A 24,364-nucleotide genomic window follows, 5' to 3' on the forward strand; every position below is an offset into this window, starting at 1 on the left:
GAGAGTCCTAATTTATAAAAAATACATAAATAATTAAAAGGTTCTCGTACTTACTCTGAGTAACCCAAGTATTATTAGTAGTAAATCATGTTCAACTTATCTGACACTACTAATGAATGATTTAAAGAAAGACTATAGGGAGCTGATGTCTGTTTAGTTGACTACAGGTCATGACTTGTGGTGGGCTGACATCAATATTTAATGTAAACCAGAGAGTCAGTGACATAAATGTCAGCAGACATCCCCCTCTGAGGAAGATATTTCACATTTTCAAGCCTCTGTGAGTATGTGAAAGGCTGTGGTTTTTGCCTTGTACTCAGAGAAATTGTTAATATTGAAACTTCTTTATTTACGGCACACTTCACATCGAAGCGTACTGGATTCTGCATGCTTTTTTGATATGTCAATTTGATTTGATTTCAAATATTGCTGCCTCTCATATTATTTTATCTTAGGAATGGAAAACAAGATTCACAGGTGGACCATGATTATACATTATAAAGAAAGAGGATGTATGTTCAAAGCGCTTTTGTCACGTCTGAATCTGCTGTGTTCAACATATGGAATTATGTTTAAACTTTTCAAGACAGACTTACTATGAGCTCAAAGATTGTTAAAGGAATAATTCATCCAAAAATGTAAATTCTGATAAAATTCACTCACCCTAATATTGTTCCAAAACTGTATGAGTTTCTTTCTTCTGCTGAACATAAAATAAGATATTTTGAAGAATGTTGGTAACCAAAACATTGATGGTAGCCATTGATCTTCATAGTATTTTTTCATCCTATGGATGCCAGTGCCTAGAGTCAACTGTTTGGTTTCCAGCATTCTTCAATATATCTTTTTATGTTCAACAGTTTAGAAAAAATAAAAGAAATTAATTGTTTACAGTCTATAAAATTAGATATAACATAAACAGCAATATAGCACATATGGACTTTTTCCTAGGAGCTTGACAAGCCTGGTCACTAAATATGTAAGGTGGGAGGAGTTGGATCTGGATCCAACCACACCACCTGGAACTTGTATTCTGCAGTAAGGACCATCGCAGCTCATTTGCATTTAAAGAAACACACATAAAAACAGCATGTTTTAGTTGCCATCCAAAAATGGGAAATTTACAGCAAGGAAAAAAAATTCTGTTGTGTTTCTTAATCTGAAACTTTAAACTTGAGCTAAGACTTATATTGCATCTTTAAAAATGGCATAATATGAGCTTTTACTGTGTCACTGTTTTAAAAATGTTAAGTCATATATCTTTTTTTCTTCTACTTACTTTCAAAAAAATAAATAATTTAATCTTACTAAGTCCAAACCTTTAAATAATAGTGTATTTGCGGGGCGACACGGTGACTGGATAATTCATGACAGATTTTATTGTATTTATTTATTTGTTCGTTTTTATTAAGCAAACAGATGCTCCTGGGAATGCATACATTTATCAAATATATACTCTGAAACTCTAACCCTAACACAACATCTACTCACTACTGGAAAAAAAACCCCACTGCTACTTTTAGTTAGTTACTTTCTAGCAGTACATACTACATAGTAAGTGGCACAGCCTTTTTTTCTCTCTCTCTCTCACACACATACACACATGCACTCAAACACACCCTCAACCAAGCTTGACACACTGTGCCCAAAAGCATTGCATCATGTCTTTGTTGAGATCTCTAGGTCTCTAATCCAAATCTCACCCGAAACAGCCCAGCACTTGCAGAACGGCAGCACCCTCAGGAACTAAAAGGTTATTTGATCTTTTTCTTTCTCAAATAACCCCAAGCAAATTCATATGTATATTGTAGGAGTTCATCTTAAGAGCCTCTGTCAAAAGCCAAGAATGAATGTTTGAATACAAATAATCTTTTAACAGATGAGATGGCCGTTGAAAATTTACATAATCAAATTGACAGTACAGCCACTGGGGACAATGATTGGAGAAAAAATTGCAACAAACAGGAGCCCATCCCTGTCTACCTGTCATAGTTTGGATGATTTTGTTCTGCTGTAAATGAGAAGGAATCAGTATGTTGTGTGCATCTGTGAATCCTGAGTCACATTTGTGATGCAGAGCGCTGATGATCATAGGTCGTGACAATACACACGCGACACCACAGGGCTGTTATATGACACAGATAAATGCCAACAGATTAATTCCTCAGATGTGAAGTCAAATGGAAGACCTCAGGGCCGCTTCTGCAGAGATGCTTCACTAACTTCAGACGTTATGTGCTTAAAATGGATTTAAAAACATTATAAATACATGCAGCTAATCTCAAGCAAACATTTAAGTAGTTGAATTAAAATTGTTGAATTATATCTTCAGACTTGACAGTGTGCTGTAATTGAATGTCATGAACATGAATGAAATATAAGAGCTGTTGTGGAGGAGAATATTTTAAGTGAATATTGAGTTGCAGTTATGTCTCTTCAAAACACAAATGTATGTTATGTCTGAGGGTGACTGACGTTGTTAGTTTGCCAAGAAACTGATAAGTTGTGTTGAATACTAAGCTTCCAGCAGCACCTGGATCAGAAAGGAAAAAAAGAACCAGAGAGAAACTCAAATGTTTTTTTTTTTCAATTTGGGTGGAGTCACAGGAGAGGTGGCAGCCCCCCGCTGCGTGTTTCTCAACGAACATGGAAACTGTCACCAAACTTGTGACCCAAGCCGCCCCGCACAGTATTACTGCCAGCAACAGGCCATTAAGCCTCTGCCTCTGAAGCCGCATAGGAGGAAGACAGCAGCCACATATAAACTAGGTGTTATAAAAAAAACATCAACATCAGTGCACACACTGGCCCCGAAATATAACTGGAGATTTAAAACAAACTGTTCACCCTACAGAACTCAACCTTATGACATCCTATTTGTATGATTTACTTTCTTCAGTGGAACAAAAAAATAATATTTTGAACAATCTTCAGGCAGAACTGAAAATACACTTAAAAAAAAAACTTTGGACCAAATAAATAATAATAATAATAATAATTATCTAATTTGTTCCAGCCATTTTTTCTTCTCAAATTATATTATATAAGTGATATTATATATCACACATTTTGATTTAATATTAATCAAAAGTACTTATTTTCCCAAAGACAATAACATTTTTTTTTATTTTATTTTTTATCTATTTATTTATTATACATAAGGTAAACACATAACACAACAACAGAACACAAAAACAACAATAAAACAGCAGTAATAATAACAACAATGAAAAAAAAACAGCAACGACAAATAATAATAGTAATATTTATATAGTATTTAACTAGTAATAGCATGTATAATAATAATGATAATAATATTTACTGGTGACGGTAACAGTAATATCAGTAATAACAATGACAGTAATAATAAAATAATGATACTACGGATACAACTGGTGATAAGTTGTGTTGACGGCAATAGTAATATCAATAATAATAATAATATATAACATTGATAACAGTGATAATAAAAATAACAGTATTGGTACTCATGCTAACAAAAAAAAGAAAAAAAAAAGTGATGATGTTGATATTGATAAAATCAATAATAACAATAATAATAATAACAACATTTATATCAATAATAATAGCAACAGTAATAACAGTAATAATAGTAATACTAAATATGGCGATGATGATAATATTTTGTATTGAAAGTACAATTGCAATAGTTATATAAATAATAATATAATAACTACAACAACAGTAATAATAATAATTAGGGCTGTGCAAAAAATCGAATGCGACCCTCATGCACATCTAACCAGCAAAGACGCTCCCGTAACCAGTAGCACATCTCCAGCACGTGCGCCCAGACCAGGGCCGCCTAGGCCCCCACAACAAATCCCACCCAAATGCCCCTCAAAACCAGTCCAAAACCAGCCCAATCGCGCCTCCAGGAGGCTCCCCGACAAAAAAACGCATCCCGGGGCCAAAACACACGTCCCTTAGCAGAGCTGCCCCAGCAAAAATTCGCATCCTAGGGGCCAAAAACCACGCTATCCGCATTGGGGTCGCCCCGACCCGCCGACATGAAAAACAACCACAGACCCGGCAACACTGGTTGGCATCTACCACACCGAGCCGCAATTCACCGAAAATCCACACAAAATCGATGTCAATAACATTTATACAAAGTAATGAAAGCTCATCAAGATGCTAAAGTGCCCTTTCTCTCCAGTCTACAGTAGGTGATCCGCTAACCCGATACCTTCAGCTTCAATACAACAGCTTTATTACATATTTTTTTCTCTAACTTAATAAAGAGCAATGTTTTAATATCTTCACATTGTGATTCATTGATTCATTATTAGATACTGTCAGCCAAACAAGAGGTTTTAAACATAAATGCAGTTTAAAACAAGACGTGCGTTTCAGTTTGCATACTTTACATATGTTTGGGTCCTCTTTGTCCTGGACGTGTCCTGGCTGGGATTTCTAAATTGTCTAAAATGTCTTGCTTTTATTTGTTTTGGTGATAACTAAGCAAATTGTAATTACTAATGCCTCACTAAAAATTACATCACAAGTAGAAAAAGTTGGTAAAAATTGAAATTTACACACAAACTGACCACCAAACGCAACTTTCAGATGCTCTCTTTACTTTCATGAAATCTAATGGACAGGATTGTGGGATATCAAAGGCTGCGAAAGATACATCTGTGCTGCCTTCAAAAATTATTCCACTAAAGAAATCTATGTGATCTGATCATTGGATTCGGTCAGGCATTGTTGCCTTCCTACCTCCGGAGGCAGCATATTTCAGCTTTCAAATGCATCCCATATGTAGGCCTATGTGTATTTGCATTGCTCTTTGACCATTCTCTATAAATCCCACCTTCACGCCAAGCCACGACTGGTCGATTACGTTCAGTGCCTGCACGCTATTGGGCAAACTGCTTTTCAGTTACCTTGAGCAATGAGAAAAATAATATGTAAAAAAAGTCAAAACCCAGACATTTTAGGCAATACAAAAATATGGAAAAAGAGGACGTATTGTAACCATATACTATAGTTTAAACAGTGTGGGAATTGTGTTCACTCTGAGAAATGATAAGAAGAAGACCACTTTAAATAGCCATCTGTTGCAATTTTTTAAGTGAATAGTACATAATTTAATACTTAACATACCAATTTGTAAAACTAATGGAATGTATAGTCGATATAAAAAACTGGATGACGAGTAATTTCTTACTGCTAAATTCTGAAAAAAACAGAGGTGTAAATTATTGGACCTAAAAACTCTGCTTGTAATAACCTAGAACACTGTCTAAGACTTGATGGTTGCTCTGTCAATTCTTCGTCATCAGTTAGGAACCTAGGTGTGCTATTTGATCGCAATCTTTCCTTAGAAAGCCACGTTTCTAGCATTTGTAAAACTGCATTTTTCCATCTCAAAAACATATCTAAATTATGGCCTATGCTCTCAATGTCAAATGCAGGAATGTTAATCCATGCATTTATGACTTCAAGGTTAGATTATTGTAATGCTTTTTTGGGTGGTTGTTCTGCACGCTTAGTAAACAACATATAGATTTTAAAATATTGCTTATTACTTATAAAGCCCTGAATGGTTTAGCTCCTCAGTATTTGAATGAGCTCCTGTTACATTATAATCCTCCACGTCCGCTGCGTTCTCAAAACTCAGGCAATTTGATAATACCTAGAAAATCAAAATCAACTGCGGGCGGCAGATCCTTTTCCTATTTGGCGCCTAAACTCTGGAATAACCTACCTAACATTGTTCGGAAGGCAGACACACTCTTGCAGTTTAAATCTAGATTAAAGACCCATCTCTTTAACCTGGCTTACACATAACATACTAATATGCTTCTAATATCCAAATTCGTTAAAGGATTTTAGGCTGCATTGATTAGGTAAACCGGAACCGGGAACACTTTCCATAACACCCGATGTACTTGCTACTTCATTAGAAGAATGGCATCTACGCTAATATTTGTCTGTTTCTCTCTTATTCCGAGGTCACCGTAGCCACCAGATCCAGTACATATCCAGACCAGATCGTGGATCAGCACCTAGAAAGGACCTCTACATCCCTGAAAGACAGCGGAGACCAGGACAACTAGAGCCCCAGATACAGATCCCCTGTAAAGACCTTGTCTCAGAGGACCACCGGGACAAGACCACAGGAAACAGATTATTTTTCTGCACAATCTGACTTTGCTGCAGCCTGGAATGGAACTACTGGTTTCGTCTGGTCAAAGGGGAACTGGCCCCCCAACTGAGCCTGGTTTTTTCTCCATTCTGTCACCGATGGAGTTTCGGTTCCTTGCCGCCGTCGCCTCTGGCTTGCTTAGTTGGGGTCACTTCATTTGCAGCGCTATCATTGACTTGATTGCAAATGATTGCACAGACACTATTTAAACTGAACTGAGCTGCATGATGACATAACTGAATTCATTGATGACCTGCCTTTAACTGTCATTTTGCATTATTCGACACACCGTTTTCCTAATTAATGTTGTTGAGTTGCTTTGACACAATGTTTTTTGTTTAAAGCGCTATATAAATAAAGGTGACTTGACTTGACTTGACATAATAGTTAATGTAATAATTTACAAAACAGTTTTAAGTTTAAGTTTTAAGTTTAAACACACAACTTAATTATTATTTTTGTTATTTTAGCATAAGTACAAGACAAACAATTCTGTGTACAGTGTTTGGGCATATGTATTTTGACTTTGGGGGACCAATTAAAAGGTTGAAATCCATCATACTCAAAATTAACTTTTCTTAACCTTTTTACGTTTAACGTACTGTTGTCAAAGGGCGTTACCGTGGTGTATGAATCATCTTGGACACAACCTAAGGTGAAGTATATGTTATCTCAACAGAACATGAAGGTTAAATTGGCCATTAAGCGGTTATTGGCTGAAATGGCAGTTTATAAAAGAGCTCTCTGCATCTGCTCAGCGCACTGTTTATTCAACGCGAAATTCACGGAAGGCCAGGAAAAGCCACGGCAATATAATTTACAAGCGTGACAAGCGCGAGTTGAGTGACGTAGAGGAAGCTCAGTCAATCCGCGCGCTCCTCCAGCTGAGCCAAACTGCGCGCGCCTGAGTCTCTATATTAATCCGTTAAAGCGCCGCTGTCCGTTCAGCACCACCGACTGTGTGAAGAGAGTTAAAGCGCCGACAGTCGGCATTTAACGGCGGAGAGCTCTGGAGATCGCTCGTTTGGACGGCTACTTGTTTTGGAGTGATTTTGTTAAAGCGTCAAGGAGTTAAATGCATCTGGCGCGTCAGTGAGAAGGACTCCAACAGTTTGTTTAACATTCACTGACTCTGAGCGCACTCGGTTTTTACTGGAAAAAGCTTTGGATTTCCAAACCAATTACAGCTAATCTCCGTTTTCTCGGGTTTATGCTTGTTTTGAGTGATTTTTTCTTAGCTTGACCTGTTGCCGTGCGCATTTTGTTATTTTTATTTTTGAAATAACATAATTAGCTAAATGTTTTTTAAGTAGCCTACTGATTTTATTGTGGAATTTCGTCTATTCTATGCTAAACGTCTTCTTCAGTCCGACTAACTGAATTCACGCAAGTTTTATGCCTTTTTAAGATAGAAAGGTCGTAATGATAGCTATTTTTGTGCCACTGCTGCTTGTATACGCGTCAGGGAGCAGCGAAGTGGCTGGCGCGAGTGGCCCGAAAGGAAACCGCTTCGTGTGCACGGCCGTGCCCGCGGGCACCGACCTCAGTTGCCCGGTGGACACGAGCAGCCGAGTCCAAAGCACTAGTCCGCAGGAGGAGGAGTTGCGGAATACTATCATTCAGCTTCGAGAGACCATCCTGCAGCAGAAGGAAACTATCGTCAGTCAGCAGGGCACCATCAAAGAGCTCAACTCCAAACTCGCGCGCTGCGAGGCGGACGCCAAGTCTCGGGGCAGCGCGCGCAGGAAGGATTATAGTAAAAACACTATGGGGGATCTGCCGCGTGACCCCACCGAGACTGTGGAGCAGCTGGGTAAGACCATGCAGAGCCTCAAAGGCCGACTGGAGAACCTGGAGGTGAGAGTTTACGCTTATGAATGATAATGGGCACTTAAGAGCGATATATGATGCTTTTGAGGAAATTAGAGCTCTAATGACTTGTGAAATTTGGTCTTGCTTATTAGTGATGCTTAAGTTACGCCTATCAAAACAAGATCCATGTTACGAGGAGGGAGGGACTATTTAAATTTCCGTTTTGAATTAAATATTAATAATGAGCATACATAGTGTACATGGGAAGTTGTGACACAGATTCAGACACTATTTTCAGGATAAGAACTTTGCTCTTCACTTTTAAAAATAAAGGATATTTTTGATGGTTCCATGCAGAACCTTTAAAATCCACAGAACCGCTAATAGTTCTTTAAAATCTCCTTCACACTACGAAAAAAAAAGTGGTTCTTTTAACTGAAAGTCTCTGGTCAAAACCAAAATGCTTCTTTTCTAGCATCGATGCAAAAATCCTATTTAATAAAATTAATATAATATTGCTCAAAGACTTATGCGGTATAATGCGGATAGCAGCATACAAAATACAGATATAGGCTACTGTAGCAAATCAAATACAAATCATTTCTTTAATGCACCAACTGACAAAGCGATTTTGGCGTATTACTCAAATAACATATCACTTCTGTTAATAGCCAAGTAGATATGGATGATTTATCAACTTGACAAATATATTGATCATTATTGACTACCAATGTGAAAAGTTATATACTGGTTCATTGGGTAATAATGAATACTAGTATTCACTCTGGTCACTCTACATGAGAACAAATTGATTTAACTGAATTACATCCCCTTTTAATTAAAGAAAATGGTGTCTTTAACTACTATGTACTGACATTTAATTTATTTGTACACATATTTTTAGATAGTGTTCATATAGGTAACACTTTATTTTAAGGTGTCCTTGTTACACATGTTATATGTACTTACTATTATAAGAACAATTAATTATGCATAATCGCATGCAAGTAACCCTAATCCTAACCCTAAGTAATCCTAACCAAATAATTTGACGGAAGTACATAGCTGAAGATATCTAATATAAAGTAGGACCCCTGTAAAGCATTCAGTGTTAATTCAGCATCTCTCAAATCCGCAGCAGTTTCATTGAGAACAATTTCTGACTATAACAGCATGAGGCAGATTCATATTTTGGCGTCTTTTGTCCTCCAGCAGCAGCTGCGTGTCAACACATCAGGTGGGACGTTTCCCAACGAGTTGAAAGACCTGCTGAAGCGCCGTCTGACGGACCTAGAGAGCCAGCTGTTGACCAGAGTGCTCGAACTCGAGGAGGAAAAGAGCCAGCTATACAACGAGACAGCCACTCACCGTCAGCGCACCGAGAACACCCTCAACTCATTGCTGGAGAGGATCACCGAGCTGGAGAAAAGTACGGCTGCTCTCAGACATGAATTATTCAGTCAGTCATGTCAAATGAGATAGAATCCATCATTTTTTTCTTACTGACGTGGTACCCTACTAGTTCAAACATTTCCTTTTTACCTGCCGTCCTCAGTATGGGATAGGCAGACTAGTCAAAGTCCTTTCACACTCAATGTAAGCGCCGTGCACCGCTTTGAACTCCACATGAAACCGTTGAAGAAAGCACCACCGAAGGGCAACGAGCTGGGAAAGAAAGCAAGCATGAGGTTTACACATATTCACAGCGAAAATATACATTTGAGCTTAGAAGATAAAACAAAAAATCCTGCAGATTGTTTTGATATATCACAGAACAAAAGAAGTCCTTGAGGGGAAAGCATTCTAAACAAACATCACATGACAGCAAGGATGGGAAAGTATTGAGCAGGAAACAATAAAACAAACAAACAACAATTAAATAATGATAATAATAAATACAGTAAAAACAGTAATATTGAGAAATATTATTTCATTTTAAAAATAGTTTTCAGTTTTTTTCCTGTAATGACAAAGCTGAATTTTTTAGCATCATTACTCCAGTCTCCAGTGTCACATGTCCTTAAGAAATCAGTGTAATATAATTTGATGCACAAGAAACATCAATTTTGAAAACATTTGTGCTTCATATATTTTTTAAACCGTGATACATTTTTTAATAGGATTTTTTAGGATGAATATAGAAAGTAAAAAAAAAACAGCAGTAATGTGAAATAGACTTCGTTTAAAAAAAAACGTCTTTACTATCACTTTTACTTAATTTAATGCTTCCTTAATGAATGAAAGATTTAATTTCTTAAAAAGAAAATCTTACTGACACCAGAATTATGAATGGTAATGTAAATTAATAAACAACTTAAGTGCAAAGTTGGAGCAGTCATGGCAAAGACAGGTGTTGCATACATCATGCAGATTGCTTGTAAATCATTGGCTGCACTTTGAAAGGTCATTGTTGAATCTTTGAATGATTGACCAGCACTCAACATAATATCAGGAGAAACCTTTAGCTAATGCTACACTGCATAAACTTCAGTGCATTGGGCCAATTTTCTATTATTATAATTTTGTTTTAATGAAAATGTTGTAGAGTGAAACAAAGGTATCACTGTGGCAGAATGTGTTGGTTGTGGAAGTTTTAGTCTGGTGTGAGAATGTCTGCATGTAAATGAACTTGCTATTTACAATCATTTGTTTGCCTTTACCACTCCTTTTGCCCTTTTTAGACATGAGGTTTATGCAGGTCCCATCTGTTAGCACTGGATGGCCACATTGTCCTGCTGTATTCTGAACTCAGAGCAGTGTTAGCACAAATAGAACCACTTTTGCAATGGAAATGATTAACACCAATGCATCATCAGCAGCCACATCATTATATCACCGCACAAAGCTCCAGCATGTCATTTCATATTAGGACAATTACATGAGCCAGCATGGAACGCTCATTTCTTTAATTGAACATGAAAGCCGTACTCAGATTCAATTTGCCAAAATCAAATTAACACAATCTCTGGTCAGCAGTTTACATCTTTCTGTCCTTCAGTGCAAACCTCTCCCTCTATTCTCTTGGCAGGCAACAATGCATTCAAATCTCCAGAGGACTTTAAGGTGTCTCTGCCTCTGCGCACCAACTACCTGTACGGCCGCATCAAAAAGAGTCTGCCAGAGATGTACGCCTTCACTGTGTGTATGTGGCTTAAATCCAGCGCCAATCCTGGAATTGGGACCCCGTTCTCCTACGGCGTCCCGGGACAAGCCAATGAGATTGTGCTGATTGAGTGGGGAAACAGCCCCATGGAGCTCCTCGTCAATGATAAGGTGAGCCTTTATGAGATACTGCAAAGCTATCCGTGTTTTTATTGATTGTGTTTCTTTGGAACAATGTTAGCTTTCCCTGGTATTGAATATATAACAATCTCATTAAATGAGTAGTTTTGTTGACAAATAATAAAAACCTGGCATTATATCATAGGCCGTGCCTCTTGTCTTGAAAAGAAAACTTTTGTCTAAATCTGATTCATAGAAAATATGGTATTTTATATTAAATGGTGCCCAAATGTTTCTCAAATAAAAGGTTTTCACAGCCTGATTGTTATTTTAATACATATTACATAATGGGGCTTGAAGATCACATACTAATTAAACTGCCATGTGGTGTGAGATGTTATATTCAATCTAAAACAGCATGTATTGTGTCAAATGTATAATTATTGTGTAGTTTTCTTGAATTTATTTTAACTGAGAAGCTACATTGAAGATGTGTACTTATATCACTTATATACTTATATTCATTTGTCACAGCTCAAGACATTTAAAAAAAACTACTGTGCCCCATTTGCGTAAATTTCGTCTAACAGCTGGGGGGGACAATAAACATAAAATTTCTCAAAAGCAATTTTTGAAGGGGACACAAATAATCCGGCTAAAATGGCACTTGTAAGGATATGTATACACAGAGGAAAGCTGTACTACTATTAGTACAACCCCGTCCTCCCAGGATTTACGCCTATGCTGTGCCCACGCACAAAGAAGTACACTATTTGTCATGCATGCAATATAAAATTTAGCTCAGAGACAAATATACATTTGGAAAATTGCTTATCAGGATTAACTGCATCTCCAGTAGCTGACAGGAGGCACTTCACATGAGCTCCATCATATTTACTCACCCTGGTAGTCACTGCATGAAATCACTCAGCATTTGATTAATGATCAAATTTCAACATTAAAAAGTGAACAGGGCCTAAGATACAAAAATACAATGTCATAGTTGCAGAATTGTCAACTAAAAAAAAAAAAAAAGATTATAACAAATAATATTAAGTACCCAACTTGATTCATGGCACCTATAGTTAGATGAAATGGTAAACAAAAGTTTTTTTTTTTTTTTTTGCTGATATAAAACTCATGTTACCTACAGTACTGTCAATATGATATGAAGTTGCTCATTTGTGCATCTTCAGTGGCAGACAAACTCTAGTGCTCACAGCCAATTTACATGGCTTTGATCATTTGAAAAATAAAAGTCCTGGTTAAGACACTTATAAGCTAAACAGAAAAGCTTATTGGCTGATGTTGATAATAAAAAATGCAAACTATAATTTATTTTTATTTTTATTAAGCAACCACTCAAAACACTGTAGTGACAAACACCAACAACATTTAAGAAATGAGATCTTTAATGGATACAAAAAATCAAGTTTTTTCAGGAAAATCACAATACACTATTCTTTATGTTGGTTTTACCATTTTGCAAGTCTGAGCAGTGCAACCAAACCAGAACTATCCCTTTAATGACAAGCAGCAGCATGTTTACTACAATTAGTCTGCTGTTGCTTTAAGACCTGCATGTATCTAATATACAGGTAAGCAACCATTTTTCTACGTTTATATGTAACCCTTGTGTATTTTGACAGTATAATTGCACCCAGACGCGAAAGATAACTTAGTCCATTAATCAAGTGCTGTTTGACAGGCTTTTAAAGTGCGTACATGCTCAGAAAATGCATGTCGGAACAGCATGCGAATGAAATGTTTAACCGGCAAGTCTTTAAAGCTTATACAAATAATGCACTTTTGTGATTGCGAATAAGTGCACTGTTACATAAATGTAAACCTACCACTTAATATTTAATGTGTTAACATTTGATGTGCATATATGTCGTGTTGTACGGTATATACTGAGACAGAGACACCAGAACTGCAACTGATAGAATATGCGCTGTAGCACAATACCACAATATTTTTTCAAAAGCAGAACATGGAGACATTATAATCATCCATGACCATGATCAAAAATCGTTTTATCGTACACCCCTACATCAAATATATAACATAAAGCTAAACAATGCAAAATATTTAAATACAGCTTATAATCAGTAAGATTCTCAAAAAAAAAGTTATCCATACTATTTTTTGAAGACATTTTTAAAATGCATGAGGACTCATTTTGCATGAGAAAAATATTCTTCAGGATCTCTGAATGCATGATGCTTGTAGAGAGACACAAATGCCACAAAATGTTTTGGCATGCACTTTTAAATGAAATGAAATGTAGTTGATTGACTTTGAGATGCTGCACGAGACCTTCCATGATGTTAAAGTTTAGTATTAAAGCACACATAAATGAATGAAAATTTTCCTTTGTGGTTCTAAATCAAGAATTATGAAACTGAGCTGCTTTTCTTTGGGGAAAATTAGCTTCCAAATATCTCCTCCGTAAATGAGGTTAGCGTGTCTCAGCAACCATGGATGCTGTATCTTTGGATGATTGTGGAGGAGATTGCACCATCGCTGGTTTTTGTTGAGTGTAACCTGAGGGTCTTGAGAGAGCGAGAGATGGGAAAAGAACGCATGAGCTATGCTGCCCTGCTAATTCCCCTGATACCTCACTCAGGAAGTCTCAGTTTGGTATCTTGCTTATTGAGAGAGGCATCTTGCCCCGCAGCCCTGCACAGCATGCATTAGACATGCACGGTGTGTGCGTGTATGTATGAGTGAGTGTGTGTGTGTGTGTGTGTGTGTGTGTATGTGTGTCTGTGTGTGTGTGTGTGTGTGTGTGTGTGTGTGTGTGTGTGTGTGTGTGTGTGTGTGTGTGTGTGTGTGTGTGTGTGTGTGTGTGTGTGTGTGTGTGTGTGTGTGTGTGAGTGAGTGAGTGTGTCTGTCAAGCTGGAAAGAACAAGAAATTGAGAAGGATCGAGAGAGATGCTGCTATGCTGAACCTGTCAAATGTGTCTTCAGTGCTTTTTCTCACTCCAGTGAATGCATCACACCTCAGTGCTTCATTACTTCTGTCTGGATGTTGTGTTTTCATACTTTTTGCATACTGATCAACTTAAGTGCATTTAAGGCCTAGTCTCAAGGTGCACTAGCTTTCAAACTCAATGTGTGTCTAGCTCAGAGATTAACTATGTAAACTATTTTAAAGTATGTGGAGTGTCAGATACAACTTTATAGAGAGCAGTTTAGGTTATGATGATTCATCGAGACTTTATATGCACTAACACTAGACAAGACAAAAGTTCTACAGACATTGCAACTGTTGTAATATGACGTAACATGCTAAGGAGTATTTTTTTAAAACATAACAAAATAGATTGAAAATGAAAAAAAAAATGCTTTGGAAGCATTAATACTGCAAATTCCAAATGTGTGATTGCTGTTGAAATGACTGGATTTGGCCAGTGAAAAATTGTTGAAGACTGTTTAATTCACTTATGGTTAGTAATCTGAACAAACCCCCTCACTTGAGCATTAAATTTTGTGTGTAACACCCAGTTGTGCTACGGACATGAATGTCACCCCAAATTGTTAAGCAGAGGTGTGATATTACAGTTCCTAGCAATCAAACTCATAGACTTGCGTTTAAGGAGGAAATTGAACCATATCTAGGGATCTAAATATTATGGAGATTTGACGGCTGGACTCTTTTGACGTAGCTAATTACCCAAAACAACCTAAGCAACCTCAAAGGACACCCCAGCAACCACATTACAGCTCAAAACACCTTAGCATTGTGACAGTAACTAGCATACTTACATTTCCTTCAGCAAATTTAGTTATATGTTATGATGGGAAGTGAGCTGCAGTGAGATATTTCAGGATCATATCTGTAGGGACACAATGGAGAAACCAACGTACATCTAGTGAATAATTACTGTGAGAGACATTACTTCCTTACTTACTATGCACTTTTTAGTATAAGCTTCCATAGTAATAACCCCCCACGGTTTGGTCCTTGCTGTCACAGGTAGCTCAGCTTCCTCTCTCTGTGAGTGACGGCCGCTGGCATCACATCTGCATCACCTGGACAACCAGAGATGGCTTCTGGGAGGCCTATCAGGATGGAGAGAGACTAGGGACCGGAGAGAACTTGGCCCCCTGGCACCCAATTAAACCTGGAGGAGTCATTATCCTGGGCCAAGAACAGGTGAGTGAAAGAGAGCACGTAAAAGAGCTGATCCCTCATGAGGAAGACATGCAATGATAATAATAAATCTTCGCATGCAATGATGAGAAGACGTCAACCTCTCAGCTGCATTGAGAGCTCAGGGACTTCTTGAGAGAAATGTGACACAGAATCCAGGCACACAAAATCCACGTGTGACACATAATCTGCTGGTCACCTACACTGAGCTACTCTGTTAATTGAGTGCATTCACGTTGCTTAACAGCGCATGAAAAAGCAATCTGTGACCTAAATTGCCTAAATAATAACTCTCAGCTGGGTCAAGTCAAGTCATATTAATTTATATAGCGCTTTATACAATACAGATTGTTTCAAAGCAGCTTCACATTTATAAGCAGGAAAATATAAAAGGGTTACTGATGTAAAATTCATTAAGTATGAAACAAAATCAATTTCAGCTGTAAAGAAAATAATAGTGTCATTATTCAGCTCATTATTAAGTTCATTGTTGATTCAATTCAGTTCAATAACACTGTCAATGTTGCATAGTTCCTCAGTTATGAAACAAGTTAATTTCAGCTATGAGCAGCTCTAGATGTGTTGTAATACAGCTGATATCAGTTCAAAATTGGAACTCTTAATATGCTAGTGTATTCTTAAAAATAAAGGTTCCAAAAGGTGGTTTTTCATAGCTATGCCATTGTGTCGTTCCCCAAATAACCTTTCAGTGAACAGTTCTTAAAATAAAGTTTTTATTTTTTTCTAAGTGCAATTTTTTTTAATAATCTAATGATCCTTTCACCACTATAAAGAACTTTTAGGCTAATGGAAAAGTTCCATGGATGATAAAGGGTCTTCATGGAACCATCAGTGCCAACAAAGAACCTTCTTCTTCAGAAGCTCAGACACTGAACTTCATTGCTCTGAGGAATTGACAGTTGGGTTATATGCAAAGTTCATTTTGATACTTGTGTAACCATTTTTTTTAATATTGATTATTATCATGCAGATTTCTGTAATTTTATTAAACAAATGGATTGTTTTAGAACTAAGACCACAAAACATCACAGAATTCCTCAACTTCATTAGTAATGATTTTACTGCTTTTGGCAGTGCATACAAAGTTTGAATTTTAATCAGCTCTCTGAGGACTGAACCTACGTCCTTGGCATTATTATTCTGGTAGCACTTTATTTGGTTGCACTTTATTTTACAGTACGTGTACTTACATGTACTTATAGTGTACTTACAGTGTTTTTATCTAAGAAAGTTCTGATAATACAAGGTAACTACATGGGGTAGGGTTAGGTTTAGGGGTAGGTTTAGGGTTAGTACCTAGTTATTACATAGTTATTGTAAATACTATAATAAGTACATAGTATGTACATGGGGAACAGAACTGTAAAATAAAGTCCTGTTCCCCATGTACATACTAAGAACTTATTATAGTAATTACAATAACTATGTAATAACTAGGTACTAACCCTGAACCTACTAAAACCTACCTAAAAACACTGTAAGTACACTATAAGTACATGTAAGTACACGTACTGTAAAATAAAGTGCAACCATTATTCTTATACTCTACAAAATAAGCTACAAACTCTAATACAGTTATTTTGTATGTTACAAAAATAGACCCACGATGGCCAAAGAATAAGGCGTCAAAAACATAGACTGAAAACCTGTATTAAAATCTGAAATGTATTATAGCAAATCATCAAGATCTTATTCTCTGCATTTAAAGTGTTTTTAATCAATCCTCTCAAGAATCAATCCGGCTTGTTCACTTCTTGGTCAACTGATGTTAAAGTGAGAAAAAACACTATACAAAACAATACGTTCCTCATTGCAGGCAGTTTCCAAATCCTCTCTTCTCCCTGCTTCAGTAAGTTTTCTTATATTTAACAAATATATTCCTCTCATGAGTGCCACAAAAAAGGCTAGACAAAGTGGTCATGACACTCAAAGAACCGTTTGAACTTGCATGATATGTGTGATCTCATTCATACCGCATTCCCAACCCAGCACCATTGGGTTACTGATTATGAATGATGATCAACCCAAACTGGGTCATATCAACTTAGCTTACTTACCCAGAAGGCTCAGCTCATGGATTTGGTTGATGCTGGGTTGACGTTTTAGAGTACAGGAAATCCAGAATGCAACTGGCATTAAAGGAATAACAGATGTCTGTAGAATTACACTGAATGTGTTTTTATTCAGGCAGCTAGCAACAAAGTATGTACATAAATTAACTTCAGGTCTCAGCAGAATTTCGTATGCAGAGGATTTTAGTGTAGTCTCCTGTGAGGTTCCATCAGTTAACATTAGAAGGTTACATACTCATTAGGGTTTGGATCAGAGCAGAGTCCCAGTTTGCTGAATATTTCCCTGATTTTAGAAATGTGTCAAAATCAGCTAGAAACCAGTTTGTAGGTTGCCTGAACAATTAGTTGATTAAACATTTTTCCTGAAAGTGAATGGGAAGATCTTGCTTTCTAAGGATTCCACGTAAGACTATGATCAAATTAGAAATGCAACCCTCATGACAGGACACTCAGAAACACAATGTCTTCAGCCTGAATGTGTATTACTTATGAAATGCAGTGCTTTGAAGGAGATATGAAAGAAACACAATGAAAAGAAAAGAACAAGGAAATAAAAAATATATAAATATATATAATATGAAAAATGTTTCACAGATAAAAGACAGTGTGTTGGTCAGCACTACCATTGGTAACACTATTTTTAAGGACCAATTCTAAATATAACCTAGTTACTTATTAGCATGCATATTTCTAGAATATTGTCTGTTTATTAGTAAATATATATTAATGCCCTATTTTGCATGACCATATTTTAGATCTCTTAACCCTACCCCATACCTAAACTTATAAACATTTACATTTACATTACATTTACATTTATTCATTTAGCAGACGCTTTTATCCAAAGCGACTTACAGATGAGGACAGTGAAAGCAATCAAAAACAACAAAAAGAGCAATGATATATGAGTGCTATAACAAGTCTGAGTTAGGTTAACACAGTTAATTATGTGTTAACACAGTTATTATAAATAATATAATAAAAAAAGAAAACAGATAGAATAAAAGAAGAATAGAGCAAGCTAGTGTTAGAGATCTTTACACATGCACACACACACACACATACAATTGCATAATAAATGAAAAGAAAATAGAATACAAAAAGATTAGAAAGGTAGTTAGATTTTTTAAAGAATAGAATTAGAATAGTGAGTGTTAAAGTTAGAGGGTCAAATAAAGATGGAAGAGATGTGCTTTAAGCCGATTCTTGAAAATGGCTAAGGACTCAGCTGTCCAGATTGAGTTGGGGAGGTCATTCCACCAGGAGGGAACATTTAATTTAAAAGTCCGTAAAAGTGACTTTGTGCTTCTTTGGGATGGCACAATCAAGCGACGTTCACTTGCAGAACGCAAGCTTCTAGAGGGCACATAAAGCTGAAGTAACAAATTTAGGTAAATGGGTGCAGAGCCAGTGGAAGTTTTGTAGGCAAACATCAATGCCTTGAATTTTATGCGAGCAGCTATTGGAAGCCAGTGCAAATTGATAAACAGAAGTGTGACGTGTATTCTTTTTGGCTCATTGGCTGGAAGACCTGCCAAGAGGGCATTGCAATAGTCCAGTCTGGACAGAACAAGAGCTTGAACAAGGAGTTGTGCAGCATGTTCTGAAAGAAAGGGCTTGATCTTCTTGATGTTGAATAAAGCAAATCTGCAGTGTATGACAGTTTTAGCAATGCGGTCTGAGAAAGTCAGCTGATCATCAATCATAACTCCAAGGCTTCTAGCTGTTTTTGAGGAGTTATGGTTGATGTGCCTAACTTGATAGTGAAATTGTGATGAAACGATGGGTTTGCTGGAATCACAAGCAGTTCTGTCTTGGCAAGGTTGAGTTGAAGGTGATGGTCCATTATCCAGGAAGATATGTCTGTTAGACAAGCTGAGATGCGAATAGCATAGAATAGTGTCTTGGAAACCTCACCTTTCTAAGATACGTTGAAGGACCTAGCTGATAGGTAAGACTCAAACCATTGAAGTGTGGTTCCTGAGATGCCTTTTGCCAGTAGGGTTGATAGGAGGATCTGGTGGTTAACTGTGTCAAAAGCAGCGGACAGATCAAGCAGGATAAGTTCTGAAGATTTGGATTCTGCTCTTGCCAGTCTTAGAGCTTCAACAACTGAGAGCAAGGCAGTCTCAGTTGAATGTTCACTTCTGAAGCCAGATTGGTTGCTGTCAAGGAGGTTGTTGTTTGTGAGAAATGTAGAGACTTGGTTGAACACAGCTCGTTCAAGTGTTTTTGCAATGAAAGGAAGAAGGGAAATTGGTCTGTAGTTCTCTAAAAGAGATGGGTTGAGGTTGGGTTTCTTAAGTAGTGGAGTTATACGTGCCTGTCTAAATGATGAGGGGAAAACACCAGTATGGAGGGATGTGTTGATGATGTGAGTGAGTGCAGGTACAACTGCAGGAGAAATGGCTTGAAGGAGATGAGATGGAATAGGATCAAGCAGGCAAGTAGTAGGGTGATTAGAAAGGATGAGTTTTGAGACTTCTGCCTCAGAGAGTGAAGAGAAGGATGTAAATGAGTGTATGTTTGCTGGTGATATGAGCTTGACTGATTGTGGTGTGGAAAATTGTGCACTAATGTGTTTAACTTTATTAATGAAAAATGTTGCAAAGTCGTCAGCTATTAGAGATGAAGCAGGAGGGGGAGGAGGAGGACAAAGAAGTGAGGAAAATGTTTTAAAAAGCATGCGAGAGTTAGACGAATTGTTAATTTTGCTATGGTAGTATATCATTTTAGCAGTGGAGACATTAGCTGAGAAAGAAGATAGGAGTGACTGATACACATTAAGGTCAGTAGTATTTTTGGACTTGCGCCAAACCCTTTCAGCAGCTCTAAGCTTAGAACGGTGTTCGCGTGGAACATCAGATAACCAAGGGGAAGAAGGGGTGTTACGGGCTGGCCTGGAAGATAAGGGGCAAACAGTGTCTAAACAAGATGTAAGAGTGGAGCAGAAAGTATCAGTAGCACTGTTAGCATCCAAAGACGAAACAGTTTAGGGGAAGGAAGTGAAGATGAAACCATTGCAGATAGCCGGGAGGGTGAAAGTGTGCATAGGTTACGTCGAAAGATGACACGTGGAGGGGTAAGTGATGTGGCAGGGACCATGTTGAGGTTAAGAGTGAGGAGGAAGTGATCCGACGTGTGCAGTGGAGGCAAGCAGAGTGTGGAAATCAGCAAACAGAGGTTTATCTAGACGGATGTTGAAATCTCCAAGCATAACTAGGGAAGTACCATCCTGAGAAAAGGTTGAGAGCAACACATCTAATTCATCCAAAAAGTTACCCAGTGGTCCTGGGGGTCGATAGACAACTACAAAATCTATTTTAAAAGGGTAGGTAACAGTAACTGAATGAGATTCAAAGGAGCTGTTGATACCCAAAGATGGTAAAGAATTAAATTTCCAATCATTAGAGATGAGCAGACCAGTACCTCCACCTCTTCCAATCAAACGGGGGGAGTGGGAAAATGAGAAATTATTGGAGAGTGCTGCAGGTGTAGCAGTGTCCTCTGGTTTGATCCAGGTCTCTGTTAGGGCCATGAGATTAAGCTTTGAATGACTAATAATAGAAGTAATGAAATTGGCTTTGTTTACAGTAGACTGGCAATTCCAGAGACCAATAGAAAAAGAAAGTATTGTATTAGCAGATATAGGCAAAGTGTGCAGATTGTTAAGATTGCGCTGCCTACATTGTGTGATGTGTGGTTTGCGAGTGGTAGCGATAGTAGGGATCTGGAAACACATAGTAAGATTTGGTTATAAACAAAAAACAACTGAAACAGAAATGAAACAAGAGAAAGAAAAAGAGATTAATCAAAACACGACTTATATTCCCTGCCGGCGTCCCTGCCCGGCGGAGTCGCACGTTAGAGTCGATGGTCTTTAAACTCTTCGGTCTTCACACGAGGAGGGCTTAACTGGAGGGCTGCCGCGACCGCTGCCGCGGTATACTAATCTTTTTTTTAAACCCGACAAAATGGAAATTGAATTCAGCTGAACGCACTTTACTGTTTATCACAACAAAGGTCTAAGCAAGCACACAACACTGACAACGTATGCGATAGAGTACGAGACCAAACACAGCACGTCTAAACCTCCTTACTAACTGTTAATAAGCAGCAAATTGGGGGTTAATTGAAGGAAATCTCTTAGTTAATAGTGAATATGTGCTCCATATTCTAAAAAGTTATTCTTCTGTTCAAAAGTTTGGGGTAAATAAGATTTTTTCTAATTATATATATATATATATATATATATATATATATATATATATATATATATATATATATATATTTAAATTGTAAAACTATTTGCAATATTAATGTTTTTACTGTATTTTATTAAATAAATGCAGTCTTGGAATGCAAAAAATTAATTTTTCAAATGCATAAAAAAATCCACTAAACTTTTGCATGGTTTTATATCAAGTCAACCATCATGACCCATCCCAAGTTTAGTGACGTGTGCTTTCATCCCACAGGACATTGTAGGTGGGAGATTTGATGCCACTCAAGCTTTCGTAGGAGAGTTAAGCCACTTCAACATGTGGGACAGAGTCCTGCGTCCTATAGACATCTCTGCTATGGCCAACTGCTCAGCCTACATACCTGGCAATGTGGTGCCGTGGGTCGATGCCAATGTGGAAGTATTTGGCGGTGCCACAAAAGCAGCACTGGAGATTTGTGAAGACCGTCTCTTTGATTCCTAAGGACACGTCTGTCAGTTTGGAAGCATTCTCATTATAGAGGTAACCCACATCTCAATACTGCACTGGGAACTTACAGAGATACAAAGACAGTTCAAAAGAAACACATGTTTACAGGTTTTCACATGATGGATTATGTCGTCCTCAATTCTGCTTCATGTTTTTTGAGACTTTGCTGTCAGTCTGACCAATAACTAAAATGACTGTGATTAATTACTAAAAAAAAAAAAATCTGTCTGCACATTCAAGGTCAGAATAGAGTTTTTGCGGCTCTGGATAAAGCAAAACTTTCTTTTCGATATTATATATGCTTTTCTCTGTGTTGTGTCCTTCAGATATTTCTTCTCTCCTCAAACTCATGTGTATTTTAAGAACTGCAGTAAAATATTTTTTTTGCCATTTCCACTTTGAGCTTTTATCATGTTGCGTATAGGCCCATGCCTTTCAAAAAAAAAAATTCAACTGCATAGTTTCAACATGAGCTTTATTAAGCATTATTGAATGAGCTAGTTTGTGACTTTGCAAATATGGAGAAACACTCAGACGGAAGTGTCTTTATGTCTGTGATCCAGAGATTACTGGAGAGAACATTCACAAAAAAAAGAAATTCATCTTTAATATCGCTATCCCTCAGCAGCTGCTGTCTCGAGCTGATCTGACATCCAGAAACCTTAAAGTAGAAAAGCTGCCAAGTACTGACCTGCAGCTCTCAGAAGCCCCCAGGAGAATGTCTGGCTGCAGGACAGGACGGGACGGGACAGGACGGGATGGTTTGGCTGAAGTGGTTCATCTCGTGAAGCTATAGTTTGAGTTCATTCAGTTTGTGAATCGCAAATTGTGGTTTCTTTGAAACGTTTACAAATGATTTCGACATGTGCAGAACATGGTGTTATGAGATTAACTGTGAGAACTCGACCCGGAATGTGTGCTATACTTTTTTTTTTTTTTTTTGCAAAGTTTTACTGAAACAAAAAAATATATATTTTTCATTGAGATTAGGCACTAATGAGTGCTTGCACTTATTTAAAGTCCAGTGTCAGGAAGTTTGATTTTTACAAATCATTGTATCTCACGAAATCTGTCAAGAATATGCCCAGGTCATATTTAAGAAAATGAAGCCTATTTTAGCCCCTCTTTTTCATTTTGATTTGTAACATTGTTTTTACGGAGCCCCGCACATGACATGCAGGAAAAAATAGTAGGCTAAATCGTGTGCACGATTTATTAATTAATTCCCTCAATGTACTAAAACGTGCACACGTTTACTATTGCGTTCACTCGATTTTCGGGGCTCCGTATTGTTTCAATTCAATTTAAGCACATGTTCCCCAGATTTTTATAACCATAATGGAAAAAATATATATTTTATAGTGAAGTGTTAATGGTAGTCCTGGTAGTATGTTATACTGCCTTTGCGTAAATTTTTATTTATAAAATAATATACAGTATTACTTTCATTAATTTACATTACTTTTTAAATTAGTTTAATACAGTATTACTTTCATTACTATAACAAGAATCAAACTTGTCTTAAAAATATAAAAACAAAGACTGATATTAGGAAATGTGCTTATTTTTTAATAATGTTACAAAATAACAGCAACAAAAAAAAGAGGGGTAAAGGTCCTAAAATCAGGCTTTTTGGATCTGGAGATGCATTCATGAGATTCACTTCTGTGCTTTCTGATTTCATTTGTGCTTGATCTTTTTAGATGACTTGCTTAAATCGTACATTTGTGATGAAGTAGAGCAGTGCAATATACTATATGGGACACTTTATGTAAGTGTGGTTTTTGTCATCGTTTCTATGTTTTCACGTCTAAATGCACCGCTAGGCCTGCCGCTCTCACTCCGTCTCACTGTGTTACATGGATGTTTTCATTTCATCTTTCAACTTGTTGTGCACAAAGGCCAGATCAAAGTCTGAAATTCACTGTGGTGCAGCATTCTTACACAATAGACACTAATAATGCATTAGTGTGTTTCCCTTGTCGACATGTGTTCGTATTTGGGCTACAAGAGCTCTACAGCTCTACTGAAATACACTGGAATGAGATAAAAATCATTTGAATACTCAGTTTCTTTCATTTGAATGTAATCTACTGCTATTTTGTGTCATAAATGTACCTAGAGGAACAAAAATCTTGTATGTAAATGCTTCTTGATCTGTTATGCTGCCTTAAGGTTCTGTTGAAATCAT

General features: G+C 37.2%; 1 protein-coding gene and 1 long non-coding RNA gene across 3 annotated transcripts in view; one reads left to right on the forward strand and one right to left on the reverse strand.

The window, feature by feature from the left end:
- The window catches only part of LOC132148850 (uncharacterized), a 299,074-nt gene that overhangs the window by 218,126 nt on the left and 56,584 nt on the right, over positions 1–24,364 (reverse strand). The gene's annotated exons all lie outside the window — the stretch shown is intronic.
- Positions 7,113–23,208, forward strand: LOC132148513 (neuronal pentraxin-2-like). Of its 2 annotated transcripts, none has more exons than XM_059557202.1 (5): positions 7,113–8,032; positions 9,200–9,416; positions 11,016–11,260; positions 15,192–15,371; positions 21,940–23,208. In XM_059557202.1, exons 1-5 carry the CDS (start codon positions 7,598–7,600, stop codon positions 22,165–22,167), a joined length of 1,305 nt encoding a protein of 434 aa, XP_059413185.1. In that variant the 5' UTR covers positions 7,113–7,597; the 3' UTR covers positions 22,168–23,208. The 2 variants fall into 2 exon arrangements, with proteins under 2 accessions (XP_059413185.1, XP_059413186.1); XM_059557203.1 differs by having other exon boundaries at positions 9,203–9,416.

The sequence above is a fragment of the Carassius carassius genome, chromosome 9 (genome assembly GCF_963082965.1).
Source record: "Carassius carassius chromosome 9, fCarCar2.1, whole genome shotgun sequence".
Taxonomy (NCBI): domain Eukaryota; kingdom Metazoa; phylum Chordata; class Actinopteri; order Cypriniformes; family Cyprinidae; genus Carassius; species Carassius carassius.